The sequence below is a fragment of the Boleophthalmus pectinirostris genome, unplaced genomic scaffold, assembly GCF_026225935.1.
Source record: "Boleophthalmus pectinirostris isolate CB_2022bp ecotype Guang Dong unplaced genomic scaffold, ASM2622593v1 HiC_scaffold_22, whole genome shotgun sequence".
Taxonomy (NCBI): domain Eukaryota; kingdom Metazoa; phylum Chordata; class Actinopteri; order Gobiiformes; family Gobiidae; genus Boleophthalmus; species Boleophthalmus pectinirostris.
This window is the reverse complement of record NW_026571190.1, coordinates 31,662,696-31,682,697: the sequence shown is the minus strand read 5'-3', so window position 1 is coordinate 31,682,697 and position 20,002 is coordinate 31,662,696. Positions and strand designations below refer to the sequence as shown.

Here is a 20,002-nt window from a genome sequence, read left to right as displayed (position 1 = left end):
GTGAACTCCAAACACAAGAGGACCAAACCCCAGACCACACACAGATATTAATGGAGGTCCAGAATCACCTCCAAACTGCAGAGGAGCCAAACTCAAATAAGGTGCACTGCAGAGGACGTACCAGTAGAAGAGCTGTGTGAGAAGCTGGAGACAGAAGAGCCAGCCTCAGCTCCAGAGCCCCCTGCAGCTCCTGAGGCCTCACAGACCCTGGGTTCAGTGGAGAGCTTGGTGATCTCAGAGTTCCAGAGGAACGCCATGAAACATTTGAACTTTCGCCTCAGCGCCTTCAGGAACCGGCCCAGAACTGTTCTAGCATGGCTCTTTCCACAGTGGGACAAGCCCAAGAAGAAGGCCTATTAGACACGCCCCATGTGTCCTTTACAAGGAGTCACTCATTTGATATAGAGGGGTCAAAGGTCATCATCTAGACACTTTTGGATTCGAGATGTTTCACTGTCATCCAGAGCTCATTTCAGTCTGAAGGCGTAAATTCTCCTGCCCTGAGCTGAGTTAATCCGGGCTAATCCAGCTCCTGTGGATTCAAAATGCCGAATGGAAGTTGAAGCGTTTCCATTTCAAAAAATTTCCAGATGAAACCTGAGACTCCGTTTCTCCCACCGACCATTCAGACGAGGATCACACCGACTCACAGAGGACACAACGCCTCTCTTCAAATGCAAAAAATAAATACATAAAAATTCCCCCTCCCCCCAAATATTGTTATTATCTTTTTATTGTCTTTCTCTTTCTTAAAGCAGCACTGCGTAACATTTCTGTATAGGGTACATCACCTGCATGCATGTTTTTTTAGCTGTTGTGTCAGTGTTGTGTCATTTTATTACATCCCACACATCACAATATTGTATTTTATTTAGATCCTCTTAAACATAACATAAATATGAAGGAGTAATGAACTAAACTGAAAACTTAAGTATCCAGTCAGATTTGGTTTTATGTTGAGGTTACACCTTTAGAAATGGCCTCTCGTTACTTTGGCGGTTCTTCTGTGAACTGCTGGCCCTAGTCTTAAATATACGCCTATACAAGTCTATGTGCTCTTATACTTGTACAGCTCCAGATCATTCTTATGCTATTCAGGAAAATGTCATTTCTGTGCTGTGAATGTATTTTTAAGTATCTAGTCCAGGGGTCTCCAACCTGAAGCTCGAGAGCTACCAGAAGCTCTCCACTTCCTTCCAAGTAGCTCCCCAAGTGAATTGGTGAATTTTATCAAGGGGAAAGACATTATTGCCCTTCTTCCTACGGGATTTGGGAAAAGCTTAATATACAATTTAGCACCATTATCAGCGCATTACATACGTCACAACAAAAATAGAAAATTTAATTTAAATTAAAAAGTACCTTCCTACCGTCGAGTGAACATATCCTAATTCTGCGAGGTCAGACAGTTTCCACGAAGTGAAACCAGTTGATGAATCAGGCTAGAAATTGGTAGGTCTCTGGCATTTTCATTTTGTAAAGGTAGCTCACTAGAGAAAAAAGGTTGGAGACCCCTGATATATAGTAACACTTAATTGGCCAAATACTAAATTATATTTTTAACTACCATCGTGTGGATACAGACCTCCTGGGGAAGCTGAACTTGTTTGCGTTTTGGATGAAACCGTAGCAACAGGGGCTGATGACGAAGGCAGCCCGGGCCTGGATGCAGTGCTCCATCACCATATCTGTCGCCACTCCGCACGCATGGAGGCCAACCTGAATGGAAACACAACAAGAATCACACCCAATAAGCTTCAGACCCAAAAACATCCCCCTTTCACCAGCCAACCAGAAGTCAGAACTCTGCGGACTCCACTCGATGCTATTGATTTGGTGATAATGGCAGCATTATTAAATACCGTGTTCTTTCAGAGGAACACGCTGCAGGCTCCAGACCAAACACAATGTATTAGAGGTTCAGGAGTGAAGGCACGGACCCACCTGGAGACACATCGAGCTGGTAAACTGTGTGCGGAGATGAAGATTGAGCGACGCATTAGGAAGTTCGGCACACATACACATAATGGACAAGGGAAATAGGCTAAGGCTTTGTCAACAAGAACAACAAAAAGGTAATTTTTTTGTGAAGGAGACTATGCAAAATTGACTTTTTTTTAAACTATTGATAAATTGCAGTTCCTTTAAATAAAATTTAAATAAGACAGCAATAATTCCTTAGCTGTTATTTATCCCTCAGGTAACTACAGAGCAGTTTATGTAAATAAAAATTCAAACATTAAGAGATTTTCGGGCCAACTACAACCAGTAAATACTCTTGATGCATCAATTTATGTGTCCAGTCATAATATCGGAACCGATATTTGGAGGCTGATATCCGATCTAGCAAATTGTTGTCAGCATTGATGCTAGTGCTGGATATAATTAAGAAGTTGCCAATACGATACATAGGCCATGATACAATACGTGTCTCGATACAATGCACTTTCGATTCAATACAATATATTTCACATCGATTTTATATGGTTCAATTAAAAATAAAGGCTAAATCATGGCTGTGATACTAAAAGTCTTTGTTAAACCACTTCTTGTGCAAAGTTCATATGAAGCAGACACATTTTAATCATCAAAATAGTGAATATGTCAAATGTGTCGCATAAACGAGTTTCCTTCCACTAAAGAAGAAACAAAATTGTCATGCTATAACAAATTGAAATTGAGTAAAATACCAAAAACTACTCTTGGCGATATATCGATACAGCAGCCCACAATATTGATACTGTATCATCACATTCAACAATATGATATACCAATATTTCGATATTTTTCCACAACCCTGATTGATGCCGATATCTAATATGTGACGGATCAGTGCAGCTCTACTTTTCACCACGTTGTAATTGGTTTCACTAATTATAACACTCTTGAAGTTGGCAGTACCATGATAACAGTTTGTGAAGACAGTTATAGAGACTATATAGTACGTGGATTAAACTAAAACTTCTAACAACCATGTTTAAGAGCAGCCTAGGCTTGTCGTGATAATTACTATATTGACTTATATCAATATCAATACATTTAAGATGGAAAAGCTTTGCCCAGCATTTATTATGTGAACTTTTTCTTTGCAGTAGTGGGAAGACTTTTGGCATTTTTCTGAACTATGGTGAGATATGAGTTGTAGACGGTAGAATAAATAACTTCTGTTGCTAATTAATGGTTCATTTTGCTATTGATTTGTTGCAACTCAGCCCTTTTAATGATTATCCTGCTTTGAGTCAGTGGCATAAAGTAATTTCAATATTCTAATTTATCTCAATATTTCTCTGTAGCCATAGATCACGCTTCAGAATTTGTTACGACAGGCCTACAGGCAGCCTTTTTTTCCCCACATTTTATGCTAACAACTGTTTGTTTTATTGATAAGACGCTCAAATAAATTAAATAAATAAAAAGACTGCGTATAGATCTTGTGCTTATGGAGGCTGGTCGTTTGAAAACAATCCATCCGCAGGAGGACACAGTGAATGCACAAAACCAATGAGTTCCATATCCACACAAGTGCTATAATGCGTCACATCATTTCCCTCTGAGCATACATTAGCTAAATAGATTCTGCGTTAATGGCCCAAATAAAATGCATTATCAACAACATCCGAGCGCGACTCCAGCTAAAACAAGCCCACCCCGGCACTACACCAAAACTTCCACGCTCTCGTTTGCACACCGGTTGGCAGCTGGCGTGTGCTTTGCGTTGTCTCGACAGCGGTGGCACGGAGCACAAGTTCAGACCGAGGCAGAAGACGGCAAAGCTTCAAAGATAAGGGGACACAAAGCTCCTCCGAAAGCAAAACCAAAACTAGTCAGGAAGTCACCCCAGCTCACGACGAAGGGCTGAGTGAGCAGAGACACAATTCCAAAAAGTGTCTACTACCAGCACAGAGTGTTCAGGGGTTTAAACAAGGGATGCACAGAGGGATTCATTCTGTTCTATTCATTCTGCAGAGCTTATTATTATGAACTGTTAAAAATTATAGAGACAGTATATAAAAAAATAAATAAACAATTAAAATCTAAAAAAATATACAATTTCTATGTTGAATTTTAAAGGTCTTATATTATGCAAAATTGACTCTTGTGAGCTTTAGACCATGTTAGATACCTCCTCAAAAACATACCTGGAGTTGTGTTTTGTTTAATTCAAACATTATTATTAGTCTGTTTAAATCACCAAAGCTCAAAATGCTCTGTTTCACCTTGTGATGTCATGAAGAAGTAAATCCAAAACCACTTTATTCATATAGCAACTTTCACAAACAAAGCAATTTCCAAAGTGCTGCACAGAGATAAATAAAATTAAGACAACAAAAAGGTAAATTGCTAAAATCATCCATCCATCCCTTTTCTTCTGTTTATTTGGGGCCAGGTCACAGGGGCAGCAGTCTAAGCAGGGACTCCAAGACTTCCTTCACCCCGGACACTTCCTGCAGCTCCTCCGGGGGGATCCCGAGGCGTTCCCAGGCCAGCTGAGAGACATAGTCCCTCCAGCATGTCCTGGGTCTTCCTCTGGGCCTCCTTCCAGTGGGACATACCTGGAACACCTCCCGAGGGAGGCGCCCAGGAGACATCCGGAACAGATGCCTGAGCCTCAGCTGGCTCCTCTCGACGTGGAGAAGCAGCGGCTCTACTCCAAGCTCCTCCTGTGTGACTGAGTTCCTCACACTATCTCTAAAGGAGCGCCCAGCCACCCTGTGGAGGAAACTCATTTCGAGCGCTTGTATCCGTAATCTTGTCCTTTCGATCATTACCTCATAACCATAGGTGAGGGTAGGAACGTAGATTGATGGTAAATCGAGAGCTTTGTCTTTCGGCTCAGCTCCTTCTTCACCACAACAGTCTGATATAGCAATTGCATCACTGCCAACGCTGCACTGATCCACCTGTCAATCTCATGCTCCATCCTCCCCTCAGTCGTGAAAAAGACCCCGAGATACTTGAACTCCTCCACTTGAGGCAATGAGTCTCCACCCGGAGAGGGCAAGCCGCCTTTTTCCGGTCGAGAACCATGGCCTCGGAGTTGGAAGAGCTGACCCTCATCCAAACTACTTCACACTCAGCTACAAACTGTCCCAGTGCACACTGCAGGTCCTACTTTGATGAAGCCAAGAGGAAAATCAAATAAAAGCAAAACCATTAAAATGGTAAAATTGCAGCAAATAAGTAAAATAAATACAATAAATAAAAGACACAGAGGGCAACACAACTCATGCGCTGTTAAAAGCCAGTAGAGTTGGTTTTAAAGTTAACAGACTACCATTTACCTTTAGTTCAGTAGAAATAGGCAATTCCAGGGCTGAAATTATCCAAATGATTCTAGTGAAGGCGTATGGAGTTTAAAAACACAATGGAGCACTTCTGTATTACCACATGACATCACAAGATGGAATGTGTTTTTTTTTCCATTTGAGAGAAGAACTCAGTGTAAATATGCAGGACTTGTGTGTTAAACATGTGTGAATGAAATAAAACGCAACTCCAGGTACCTGTTTTTGCTCGGCTCCGAATTCGCCCCATAACTACCAACCTCGATGAGCTTCATTTGACTGGAGCTGAAAGCTTTATGCGACATCAAACTCACTCAGTCCACTTCTGTATAAAGTCTATGATGTTGCAGAAAGTTTTAAATTGGCACCCCTCCACAGGCTGGTTTCCAAACACTTAACCTTCTGTGTCTTATTTCCTCCATTTTGTCACTTTAAAGCGTAATGCATTATACAGGATTACATTATTAATGGATAATAAATTCCAGTCTTTATGTTTCTTGTCCTCAAAACTTATCTTTAAAACATCCCAGTACGCTCAGCTCAAGCCTCGTGTAAAGTCAGTGCCAAAAGATGTGACAACCCTCTTCTACAGGAAAAAATGAATTAACAAAGTCTGAATTATATCATACTTTACATTCGCTATGGTGAGATAATCCCTAATTATAGTCTCTAACCTTTACCCCTCAGCTCTGCATAACCAAAGCCTCATCTGAGCACAAACAACCAATTAACTGCACATAAAAAGCCTGTTACTTCCACACATATTAAACATTATATTGTTCCGACCTTTATAAAACTTAAAACTGTTACAAAACAACGCAGACTGATGAGACTGACAGTGTACACCTCAGGGACATGGACCAATCAAAACAAACTCCTCACGAATTTGATTATTAGACAGATGAATTGTAGGTTTTATTTTATTAATTAGAGTTTTCATGAATTATACTGTACTATTCTAATGTAATGTACAAAGATTAGTGTATGGTTCCATAAAGGTAGCCTGATTCATGAGCTGGTTTCACTTTGTAGAAACCGTCTGACCGCGCAGCATTAGATTTTGTTCGCTCAACGGTAGGCGGGTACTTTTTAAATTTATTAATCACTGCTATTTGGTCGTGACTTATGTAATGCGCCGCTAACGGGGCAAACTGGTATATTAAGCTTTTCCCAAACCCCTTTGAAGGAAGGGCAATAATGTCTTTGCTCTTGATAAAATTAATCAACAATTCTCTTTATTCAAGTTTAAAATCCTCAATCTCAGGAATCATTGCCAACCCAGAATGTATGGCTCTTTGCTGATTGGCTGGTGCCCGAACTCGCACTTCTGGGGATTTTGCAAACTGTCTTGTGTATTCCGATTCCTGACCTAGTCGCTGGGGAGAAATGAAATTGAGCAGAGGCACTAGATGGCGCCAGCCTAGTTACCATAAGGGTTCATTGTGTAACTTTTCTGGTGGAGGATCTGTCAAATGGTTTTCTCCTTGGAAATGCTAATGCTTTGTCTGGAATGTTTCACAGTACAGCATTAAAACTTTCAGTCTTCATGGAGACCAAACCAGACCAAGTTACAGGTGAGATCTGTGAAGCGGCAACCCCACTCACAGTCAGAATACCTGTTTTTGTAGGTATTTTTGAGCTATAAAACCACCTGTAATTGCATAAATGTAAGGTAGAGCTGTTTTATGTCATATTGTGGAACATTCCAGGCAGAGAAATGATATCTCCACAGAAACAAGCAGGTGACAGACTCCCAACCAAAATTTACATAGTGCACTTTTAACGTGAATAGTTAGATCTTTCTCTCTTTTTTATTGATTTATTTATTTTTAAACAAAGAACCACATCTTTTTTTTCTAATCGTTATACATGTTTACAGATAAAACCCTGAACCAACAAAAGAATCAGCAGAGAAACAGAACAGGCAGCACAAGTGAGAGTTTTTTTTTTTAGATTCTGCATAATTTCAAAGGGTAAACACCACTCTCAGTTTGAGCCATTTTAAACAGATCTGAGTTTGGTCATTTCTCTCTGGGATTAGTTTGTGGATAAAATGAGTTCTCACATTGGCTCGGTCACATAATTAAATATAAAAAGCCAGTCTTTTGAAGGTCCCTGAAATTAACAGATCCAAAAGTTTCGGATTTCACAGAGGAGTTGAAAGTCCCATCACTAACAAAGACACAGATATAAAAATTCCCATGAGAACATGTTTTTACTGAGCCTTGCAATGGCACAGATCTGTTTTACTGGAGGTGAGCAAATAATGAAAAGATCAAGAGGTCGTGAGTCAGTCATGTTTAATTGTCATTGAGATGGCTCTATTTTTTGAATCGAGAGGTCCACAGCCAAGGTCAGTAAAAGCATGTGGTGTGGAGAAGAGTTCAGATTATAGGTAAATGGTCACATTTTTATACAGCGCTTTTCCACATTCAAGGCACTCACAGCACTTTACTTCAAGGTACCACTCACCTATTCACTCACACATTCATTCATACACCAGTGTACGCAGACACAACACAGCAACAGAGCCGCCAACCTGTGGATCAGTGGGCAAACTCTACCAACTGAGCTACTGTCGCCCAGATTATTGTACTGTTTATGTTATGTAAAAGCTGGGGATGTAACAATAACCGAAATATTGTGGTGTTGTATCGTCAAAAGTCTCACAATAATATCGAATTACAAGTTCCTTTGCTTAAATGCATGGTTTTATAGTAGCAAAAGCTTATGAACATAGGGAACCACATATCCCATGATTCATTTCAGTGCAAACAACATGAAGAAATATGTTTTTTACTTGAATTCTTGGGATTATGACGAAAATAATTCACACCAAAATCTCGTCAAAGTATTTTAAAAGCAGAAACGCGTCCTACCTCCAAGATACCGCAATAAATATTATACCATATGAGATGCATATCGTGATTATATCAAACAGAGAGATTTGGATATCGTTACATCCCTAGTAAAAGCCAATTTTATTTTATTTTTGAAAAGACTAAATAAGATTTTACTGAAAATCAAGACCATAGTATGTATCAAAGTGCAACAAGACAAAGTCAAAAACAAAGGGGAACAGTGGACTGAATTTATCAAAACTATAAGACCAGAGTTTCATCTTTTATTTTAATTAATGTTTTGCATGTAATTGGTAGAAGTCGCTATTTCTAGACATTAGGGATGGTACAAGATCTCGTGCCACAAGATCTCGTGAGACAAAATTGCCACAAAGAAAAATTATCTTGTGAGATTTATTTCCTAAGTGTTCACATTAGATTGGACAAAATAATGGTTACATGTGGAAGATTTACATTGCTTTAACAGTTCCAAAAAGCAGTAGTAGAATGGAAACAAAAATATAAAATCAAATAAATACAAATTTGTGAGGCAAAATTTGAAAACTGAAGCGTAAAATTTATAGATTAGGAATTATGTTAAAATCTTGTCTTGTCTCGTTCATGTGGAGCAAATCTCATATCCCGTCAAGTCTTGTGGAAATTGTGAAAAAAAACACGTTAAATCCTTATTGTCTTTTTCATATCACTTAAAATATGAAAAATAATTACAATTACAAAAAAAGAACATCAAGAGTAATCAATATGAGGGGGAAAAAAAAGAAAAGTGATTCATTTTTCACCCGGTCTTTTTTCAGACTGTTACAAGTGCTGTGACAAAGGCCTTTTAGAAAACCATGTTCTTTATCACAGTGTCTTGGAGCAGAGGAGACATCTCAATCAGTTTGTCCCCAAATAATCACATTGCACAAATAATGGGGCCTCACTATTGAGCTGGTAATTACATCCCCTTTTGTGAGCTCTATCTGGCCCTGAGAAAAGACTGCTGCAGAGAAATTATAAAACTCTCAACAGAGTGGGTCTTATGTACGCTTACAGTGTACGAATGGAAAATGACGTGCCTCCAATACAAAAGCTGAACCATTGCGAACGAAAATAGAAAACTGTACGTAAAGGCTGGGATGAGACAGAATTTCGACAAGACGCAAGATAGGGTCCAGGAGAATGAGACAATATTTTGAAATTCTTTACAATTATCGTATCATTTCTCAATTTTGGTCCCATGGTTTTTACTTTGTTTAATTTTAGTGACAGTATTTTGATGTGTTGATATAAAGTTATAGGAACACAAATGCTTTCAACAGACTTTTACGGTTTATTTTTATATTTAAAGGTCTTATATCACACACAACTTGTGAACTTTAAGCCATGTTAGATTGTTGTCAAATCAAATCAAAAACATTAGTCTGTCTCCAATGGTCAAAATGCTCTGTTCCACCTTGTGATGTCATGAAGCTGTAGTTTTCAAGTTAACAGCTCCTTTCAGAGGTGGGACCAAGTCTTTGTTTTGCAAGTCTCAATTAAGTATCAAGTCTTTGACCTCAAGCCTGAATCAAGTCCCAAGTCAAATATAGGCAAGTCCAAGTCGAGTCTTGAGTCACTGGCTCAAAAGTCCAAGTCAAGTCCAAGTCGTCTGCTTTGAGCTTCAAGTCATTTCAAGTCTTTAAACCTTCTTTAAGTCTTTAAAGTACTAAATATAGCTTCGATTTTAACAATTTATATGACATTTAAAATAAACTGTACTTAAAAGGCCATGGTATATTTATATATGAGTATTTATTGCATTGTAGAAATGCAAATCTCAGTGTGAATCATTAAGGTCATAAAAGAAAGAATTAACATTTAAAAATGCAGCTATTTTGTCGTGTAGTCTGCAATAATGTTCTGTGTAGTTCCCTCTGTTTTACTGTATTGTACTGTATATTACTGTATATTACTTGAGGACACCATCTCACAGTACTTCAAAGTAACAAACAGAGAAGGGGGAGGGACGTGTTCCAGTTTGTTCTTGTAAAATTCAGCACCACATTTATCAACCGTAAAGAGTAGTATTTTCTAAAAGCATATATTTTTAGGAGAAGCATCAAGTCTTTTCAAGTCACAAGCTTCAAGTCATTGTCCTTCAAGTCCAAGTCGAGTCCCAAGTCTTAGTCTATTTTATCAAGTCAAGTCTTGCAAGTCCCCACCTCTGCCACCTTTTACCTCTTGTTCAATAGCGATTGGCAATTCCGGGGCTGAAATTATCCAACTGATTTTCATGAAGGTGTGTGGAGTTAAAAAGCACAGTAGAGCACTTCCTGTACAGCACATGTTTGAGGCAAGAAGTTAAATGTGAAGGGGTTGAATGAATAATGTCCTTTATTTCTCAAATTCTTTCTTTTTTTCTCTGGATGTACATGTACAGTACATACAAAGGAGTCGAAATTGGACCTGTCAGCCCATCCGTACATTACAAACACACAATACAGTATATGGGGAGGACGATGTGGACTGGACCGGGAGACAGGAAGCAGATAAGAATACACACTGCAGCATAACATGGGGATATGGGGAAGAGGAAAAAAAGAGGACAGCCCTAGACCATGCTCCTATCAGGGCATAGTAGAGTGCACAGACAAAAAAAAAAAAACACCTCTGCGACATCAGCACAGTCAAAACACAGTACAAACATTTCACAGGACTAGCAGCAGGGAAGGGGAGGAGTATGGAGTTAACCCAACGTGCGCAAGCAGTCATCCGGATCTGCAGCCACCGGGCGCTGGATACAACAGACCCGCCCACCAGGCCGCGGGTGAAAAGCTGCAAGGGGTTGGGTATCTGAGTTTGGTAATTTCTCTTTGGGATTGGTTTGTGGATAAAATGAGTTGGCTTTGGTCATATTATTAAATATAAAAAGCCAGTCTTTTGAAGGTCTCTTTGAAATGAACAGATCCAAAAGTTTCAGATCCCACAGAGGAGTCGAAAGTCCCATCACTAACAAAGACATAGTAAAAATGTCCATGAGAACGTAGTTTTAGTGAGACTTGCAATGGCACAAATCTGTTTTACTGGAGGTGGGCAATTAATGGAAAGATCAAGAGATTGTGAGTCAGTCATGTCTAATTGTCAATGAGATGGTTGTCGTTTTTAAATTGAGAGGTCCACAGGTAAATGGTCACGTTTTTATACAGCACTTTTCGACCTTCAAGGCACTCAGACGACTTTACATCCAGGAACCACTCACCCATTCACTTACACATTCATCCATACACCAGTGTACGCAGTAACACAGACACTAAGGAAGGTGAAATGGATTACGTGTCTTGCTAAAGAACACAACAACAGAGTTCATCTGTGGAAGCTGGAATCACGCCGCCAACCTGCAGATCAGTAGCCGGATTCCTGATTCCTGAGACCTCACAGTGTTAGAATTTGTTCGCTTGATGGGAGGCCGGTACTTTTTATCATCTAACCAATCGCTGCTATTTGGTCGTGACGTATGTAAAGATTTTCTCAAATCCTATAGGAAGAAGGGCAATAATGTCTTTCCCCTTGATAAAATTCACCAAACATTCTCTTTATTCTGGCTTTAAATTCTCTTTTCAATCTGTGGGGCAGAATCGTTGACAACACTTGAAATATCGTTTTGACTGTTGACCGTGCTCATTTGACAAAAAATTGATTTGTTTCTTGGTGTTCATTTAAACGAAAAAATCAATTTGCATTTTCTCGATTTTTGACATGAGTTTTCTGACCCCTGGGTCTAGTGTATTGTATTCCGATTCCTGACCTAGTTGTTGGAGAGAAATTAAACTGAGTGGAGGCATTAGGTGGCGCCAGCCTGGCTAGGGGGTGCAAAGCTGAGAGGGGTTGGCTATTCGAGGAGAGAAGAGCGGTGGCTGGGAAGAGCCAATGAGAAAAGGGTTGGGTTGTGTGTCAAACATGTGTGAATGAAACAAAATACAACTCTAGGTATGTTTTCAATGAGGAAAAAACATTATAAAATAACAGATCAGAAAATGGCGTAACATGTGCTCTTTAATATCATCTCAAATAGCAAAACTATTACTCTGGTGATGTATTGAAAGTCTGTAAAACACTGCAGTCTGGCTCCAACATTTTTTAGAATTCTGGATATACCTTAAAGACCTACAATAGCATAAGAATAATGGCCGTTAAGACCTTATGCCAACTAATCAATGTCTGATTTACATACAGCAATTTTTCAACAGACAGACATAAAGCAGACAACTTGGAAAATCAATTCACAGAACGGGGCCCTTAGGAGAAACCTATAATGGTCCTGGATCCAATAAAGCTTAAATCAACTTCATGCATTACAACTCCCCTTCCTTCAAGGTCTGACTCGACGCCATCAGAGCTGAAAGAAAATGGTGCATTTCCGTGAGCTACTGCTAAAACTTTGCCAACACCTGCATCCATCCAACCGTGAGAGGAAGCGCTGGCTAAAAATACACACTTTAATTAGTCAAGTTAAATGAACCTGGCTAAACTGGGAGCATGTTTAATGCATGGAGCAAGATATAAGTGAATGTGACAGTGCATCCATCAGGTGGGACCAAAAGTTACAAGAGCAAATGGATGTTTTAAAAAAGTCCAGTAAAGTATTAGAAATTAGCGATGTTATGATAGTAAAAATTCAGACCTGATTTTGATACTGAGCCATAGACCTGATCCTGAATACCAATTACGATACCGCAATACCAGTTTCAATATTAAATATTAAAGGTGCATTGCGTAACTTTTCTGGTAGAGGGTACACAACCAGAGGCCTGCACGGGTCCATTTTTGGAGACCCGCACCCGCCCGCACCTGTGCAGTACAGCACCAGACCTGCCTGTTAACCAGTGATTGTGTCAAAGTTAAATCTGCACCCTCCCAGACCCGTTAACATTCCACCTGTGACCTGCCTGTGTAAATGATAAATCGGGATCAGCCCGACAGTCTGACAGCCCAATAGTCCAGGACTAAACCGGGACTAAACCATGACTGAACCTACGCCGTGTCATTAGCGGATTATAAATATATACATGCTGCAATAGCAGAGCTGATAGCCAGGACTACACCAGAACTGAACCAGGACTAAAGAAGGACTAAAAACCAAGTCTAAACCAGGACTTAACCAGCACTGAACCAGTTCTAAACCAGGACTAAACCAGTAAATATATACACGCTACAACCAGGAAGGTTCCATAATGATTAGTAGTTATGGTACACAATGCACACATTAGCAAACACAGACAAAAAAGTATTCAAATATAAAATTGATTTAAAACAATTAATTTTCAGGAGCCTGTGATCAATACAAGCATTCATGGCCCTTTTTAGGTTTTTAATTTTTAACAAAAAGGTGAGAGCTAGTTAGTTTATGACTGTAGTTTTATGTGTTAGAGACTTGTTTAACAGCACAAATCATCTCAGCGGTTTTATTTCCGAATAAACCAGCTCTTCCTGGTTAGATTATGTTAAAATAAAGATCAGATTACAGTCTAACTTTAATAATAACAGAGCTACTAACAACTCAATATCATTCTAAAGCTATTCAGGAAAGGTTCATTTTTGTTCTCTCAACATGACTTTTTAGTATCAATACCTGCTCAAATGAGTATTCAGTTTCGATACTAGATCTAGTATCAATTAGTATCTGAATTTGATACTTTTGACAACCCTATTATAAATAAGACAATACTGAATACTTTTACAACAGTCCCGATCTATTTTAGAATATAAGTATTGTATGAGCCCACATGGAAATATACCACTCACAAAAACTAAAGGAACACTTTGAAAACACACATCAGAAAAAAAAAAAAAAAAAAAAAAAATTATCTATCTATTATATCTATATATATATATATATATATATATATATATATATATATATATATATATATATATATATATATATATATATATATATATATATATATATATATATATATATATATACAGTCCCTGACAAAAGTCCTGTCGCTTATCCATTTTGTAGAAACAAAAGCTTATAACCTGACTTTAAATTAATCGATTGGTTTTAGAAATGTCTCATATGAAAGCTAAAACCCTCCCAAATTATGCTCAATATACTAAAATAAATTTGCTTCACTGAAGAAAGATTGATCATTTAATGAACACAGAAAGGTCAGATTTTGGCAAGACAAAAGTCTTGTCGCCTTGTCATATGATGCACCCAATCCTAGATTACAGCCTCACCTGTGATCAGTTACTGATCAATCAATTAGTGGGTGTGTATAAAAAGAACCCCAGCACACCAGACCTTCACATCAACTGCAACTTGACCTCTGACAACATGCCTAAGATCCACCCTGAGACCAAAGCGTTAATTATCAAGAGGCTGAAGACCAGATCCACTGCTGAGGTGGTGACACCTTCAATGTGTCTCAGCGTCAAGTACAAAGAATAAGAAAAAGATCTGAAATGACTGGAGATGTTTTTGACAAGCCCAGGTCCGGCAGACCCCGCAAGACAACTGCTCGGGAGGACCGTTTGTTGATTTGAAAATCCAAGGCCAGCCCCTTTTCCACTGCAGCAGACTCCACCAGGCCTGGTCACCTCAAGTCCCTGTGTCAACCTGAACAGTTTGTAGAATTCTGTCTCGAAATGGCCTCCATGGTCGAATCAGTGCACAGAAACCAGCACTAAACAAAAGGCAATTAAAAAAACGTGTGGCATTTGCCAAGGCCCACAGCCTGCTAAAAGGGATGGACACTGGAAAAGTGGCAGAAGGTGGATTTCTCAGATGAATCCTCGGTTGAATTACATCACAGCCGCCGCAAATATTGCAGGAGACCTACTGGAGCCCGCATGGATCCAAGATTCACCCAGAAAACAGTTAAGTTTGGTGGTGGAAAAATCATGGTCTGGGGTTCCATCCAGTATGGGGGCTGTGCGAGACATTTGCAGGGTGGAAGGCCTAAAATATCAAGAAGTATTAGCTCCTCTTACATTCCCAACCATAAAAGGGGTCAAATTTTGCAGCAGGATGGTGCTCCATCGCATACTTCTATCTCTACATCAGAGTTTCTCAAGGCGAAGAAGATCAAGGTGCTCCAGGACTGGCCAGCCCAGTCACCAGACATGAACATCATTGAGCATGTCTGGGGTAGAATGAAAGAGGAAGCATGGAAGGCAAAACCAAAGAATCTTGATGAACTCTGGGAGGCATGTAAGACGCTTTCTTTGCTATTCCTGATGACTTCATCAACAAATTGTATGAATCATTGTCGAACCGCATGGATGCGTCCTTCAAGCTCATGGAAGTCATACAAGATATTAAATATGGATCTCACAGCACCACTACTTAATTCACTGACGTTATGCAACATATTTTTGTATTTGAAGTAAATTATTTGTTCAATTTTCTGTAGGCGACAAAACTTTCTGTCTTGCCAAAATCTGACCTTTCTGTGTTCATTAAATGATCAATCTTTCTTCAGTGAAGCAAATTTATTTTAGTATATTGAGCATAATTTGGGAGGGTTTTAGCTTTCATATGAGACATTTCTAAAACCAATCGATTACTTTAAAGTCAGGTTATAAGCTTTTGTTTCTACAAAATGGATAAGCGACAAGACTTTTGTCAGGGACTGTATATGTTCATATGTCCATATTCATATATATCTGTACATATATGGACAGAACGATGTGTGTTAGGAACAAAATGATGCCACCCCTTTTAATGGAAATGAACACCAGGTGCACTAGTGTGGCAACAATGAGAAAAACCCTAAAACAGGACAGGTTTTGCATGTGGGGGTCATTTCAAGTTTCTCCCTCTTGGTCTTTTTTGTCCTTTTTTCCTCCTCAGACTCTACAGGAGCTCAGTGATGCCCTTACACAGATCTGGAAGGACATCCCACAAGACACAATCCATCGTCTCATTAGGAGTGTGCAACAACATTGTCACACATACACACATACACATACTGAGAAGCATTTTGAGTTGCAGAAATTACATTTTGGCAAAATGGACAAGCCTGCCACATAATTTTTTTCACTTTGATTTTCAGGATTGAGATCTGATGTGTTTTCAAAGTGTTCCTTTAATTTTTTAATTAAAGAAACTTCTAAATTGTATTGTTTTTGTCTTGAAAATTACATTCTATGTGGTATCAAAATCAGTATCAAACATTTTTCTTATTAAAGACCAACTGTATCAAACTGTCTTTTATCAAAACATCAATGAAATTACTCCAAATGGCGTACAAGCATAATGTACTTTGCCATCAAAAGCACTTTCAAGTTGTTTTCATTTTATATGCACTATAGAGTCTCTTTACTAAGAACATATTTTTAATGAATGTTTTATATTATTGAATGGTGGTTGTCCTCAATATTAAAGTTCAAGACAAATTTATCTCTGAGAACAATAAAATGTATTTGATTCAAACGAAATAGAGTTTAAATAGAGTTCAACATGACTAACCTAATAGAAATGTGTGCTTTCAATTGAGAGACATTTAAAAGATATGTAAAAAGGAGCTCATGGTCGTGTTATAATGTTGTAACCTCATCAGAAACATACTTGGAGTTGTGTTTTGTTTCATTCACACACGTTTCTTGAAACATGAACTTCTCTATGTCATTACAGATACAACGGTCAAACTCCAATGGAAGTAAAAGTCGCACACAAAAATATCACTTACGGTAAAGTTTCAGTATTCAAAGTAGTTGTTTCACCAAAGGACATTTCAAAAACACAAAGTCCAAAAATACAGTTGCCCAAGTCCTCCTACCCCATCTGTCATGTTGCTCCACACACAGCATGAGCCTGAGTCAGAGGAAGCCAAATCATCTTATCTGAATCACAAATATTCATATAGTTGTAGGTGATTGTTAATGGTTTATTTTGAGCTGGCGGTGGAGACAGCATGTCAATCCTCATGTACGGCAATGGCAGCGGGTAAAGTGTGGATTAGTCACACTGAAGCCGCTGGCCCCGGGGAAATCTCTCACAATCATTTTAATGGTGTATTAACAGTGTGCAGTTGACTGTGATTGATGGATCATTTAAGTTAAAGTTAAAGCCAGACGTCTTGTTAGTGTTTCAGACATTTTCAAGGTTTAAAAAGGTAAAAGACTATTTTGAGAGACACCAACTTTAAGCAAGTTTAGTGAATTTTTCTTTTTACTGGCAATGCTGATCCATATCTAAACACGTAAAGGTTAAACAGAAAGATTGATATATTTTGTGGCTTGATGTCTCAAAACACATTTAATTAAATTTTTTTGTAATCAATAATGACTTAGCTAATTGACATGTTATTAGTTTTTTTATTTCATGGAAAAAGTTGGAAAAACGGTTACGTGCATTTACATAAATGTGGGCCTGGTCAAGCAGAAGTAAACAGCAAGGCCAAAAATTCAAGTTAATGCATCTGATATAAAAATGTATTCAACAGATAGCATATGTACTCGAGTTTATGAAACTGTTTACCTTTTTTCTGTACCATTTTTGGTTCTAAAGTTACATATGTTTTAAACAGACCATGTATGAACATGGAACAAAAATTATTTCCCAAATTTCAAAGACCTGCAAATCATGTAAATAAATGGATGTATTTCATCATATCTTGTGTTATTCCATCCATCTTTGAACTGTTGATGAAGGTACATGATTTTTTTTTTTTAAAAATGTATTTAAAATGATAAAAATTTGCTTGGAAGGACTGACATATTTTATAGAAATAGTTACCTTTCATTTTGAAGTAATATTAAAGTATTCGGAAGAAAAAAGCGACAAATTATACAAAATCATGCACCTTCTACTTGTTTGCACACAATTTTCCTTCCGTTACTTTTCCCTCCGTTACCATGACCTTTCTCAATAAAAAAATCTCATTACTCAAAAAGTAAGAGGTTTTTCAACCTAATCTTGTACCATATGGTAGAAAACTATATTAAGCAAATATTCAAACCAGTTTGTTAAGGATATGTAAGTGAGAACTGGTATTTTATCGCTGTTTGTATTTATTGCCCAAAAAGTGCTGCATATTTCATTCCCTCCGTTACCGACATGAGTTTTTTAATTTTTTTGTCAACATTTTTGAAAGAATATCACAGGTTTAACTTTACCCTGTTGGAGTGTAACTCTTTCCTACATTTTGATACTTTACTTATTTCAATAGTCCCTCTAGTTTCTGAATAAGAGCTATTTGAATGTAAAAAATCTGCCCGTTTCCCTCCGTTACCGCTTGACCGGACCCATTTGTTATATTCCGTCTTCTCTCTTTTCAAAATTGTACTCCTGTCCCAATATTAAAATTTCAAACTCTAAAGGAAATACAAAATAAAGTTGTTTTTTTTTTCTTTTACACTAGTTCTGATATAGAAAAAAATATTCAGGAAAAGCCACAATTTGTCCTATGCGTGATTTTGTTCAGTCTCGATACTTGTTCATCAGTATCAATCAGTATCAGCAGATCACTTTTGAAACTCTGCAATGGTTGTAATCTAATTGTCAACTGATTGTTAATTGGACAAAAGTTTTATAGTGAAGACGTTTTGCCGCCCGTCCAAGAGGCTGATGGACACCGCCTTATATCTGGAGATAATTACACTGAAACTGACATATGTATTTACAGTTTGGTCGTTAGCTATTCTATACATTCTAAATTCAAGTCCATTCAACTACTCTGTAATAACTATGGTAATAGGTGGGAGAGCAGCCATCAGGGGCCTGAACTATTATGCAAAATATGACTCAAGCACAGTTCACATTTAGAGTAGTTCAATAGCTGACAAACACAAACTGCAAACAAATATGTCCGTTTCAGTTTAGTGAGCGCTTCCCTTCAGACAGACATAAGGCAGTGTCCATCAGCAATCTGACAGAACTGAAGAGGCAGCATGGGTGGGCGGTGAAACATCTGCACGCTTTTGTCCACTTGACAGAATTGATTTATTTTTTTCCACCGTCACCTAAACACTTTTCAAAGCAGCTTACGTATCGACGATATATTTGCAATGCAGTGTAGCCAACGCATTGAACTCTCTTGTATTGGACACGGTAAAGTACAGACCAGTTCAAAATAGCACAGGCTACAGCACCCATCTGTTTGATAACGCCTCCAAACTAAACAGGCTGGAATAGAGCACAAACTTCCTGCTTAATTTAAACCCTCCACATCTCGGAGAATAAGAATAATGTGTTTGTTTCCAAGTGGAGCGGGTCTCAGAGGGACGACCAGGCTGGAACTTCTAATTACAGCAGGTACACAGCATATATGAAAAAGTGCAGGCTTTAGAAAGGTACACAGCATATATGAAACAGTCCCACGGAGAGCTTAAAGGTGCCCTGTGTAACTTTTCTGGTGCCGGGTCCACTATCTACTTGTCTCCACGGAGATGTTGTTGCTTGCTCTGGAAAGTCACACTCTGCCATTAAACATATCCATAAGTTGACTCACTTCTACGCAGATTTGACATGTAACTTGATTCTGGCATCACCTGCTGCCTCTGTAGAGATAACTAAGTATAATGCCATACCGTGGAACATTCCAGGCAACATCTCGATCCAGATAAAGTTACATAGTGCACCTTTAAGGACGACTAGTGGAACAGATGCCTCTCCAAAATTGGGCTCAGACAGACTGGTAAGAAAACGAAGATCCAAAATTAAAGAACAATCCCACATAAAAAGCGAAAATAATAATGGACCACAGAAGCGCACAGAGACAGAAAATGTGAAAAGACAGTGTGATTTTCTCCACTCTGATGTTACATACAGGGGTGTTTTGGTAAATTTCTGATGGATTGCTGTAATATTGTCAGCAGAATATTCTGAAAACCAGATACTTACAGTTTTATTTGACAGAACCATATTTCGCTTTATTCTGATAT

The 20,002-nt window shown here is 38.5% G+C and overlaps 1 protein-coding gene across 1 annotated transcript in view; it reads right to left on the bottom strand.

Moving 5' to 3' along the window:
- Positions 1 to 20,002, bottom strand: part of LOC129410439 (glutathione S-transferase C-terminal domain-containing protein-like) — a 77,171-nt gene that overhangs the window by 38,596 nt on the left and 18,573 nt on the right. The window contains exon 4 of the mRNA XM_055158654.1: positions 1,586 to 1,719. Coding sequence (XP_055014629.1) covers positions 1,586 to 1,719 — 134 coding nt within the window. The remainder of the gene's footprint in view (positions 1 to 1,585; positions 1,720 to 20,002) is intronic.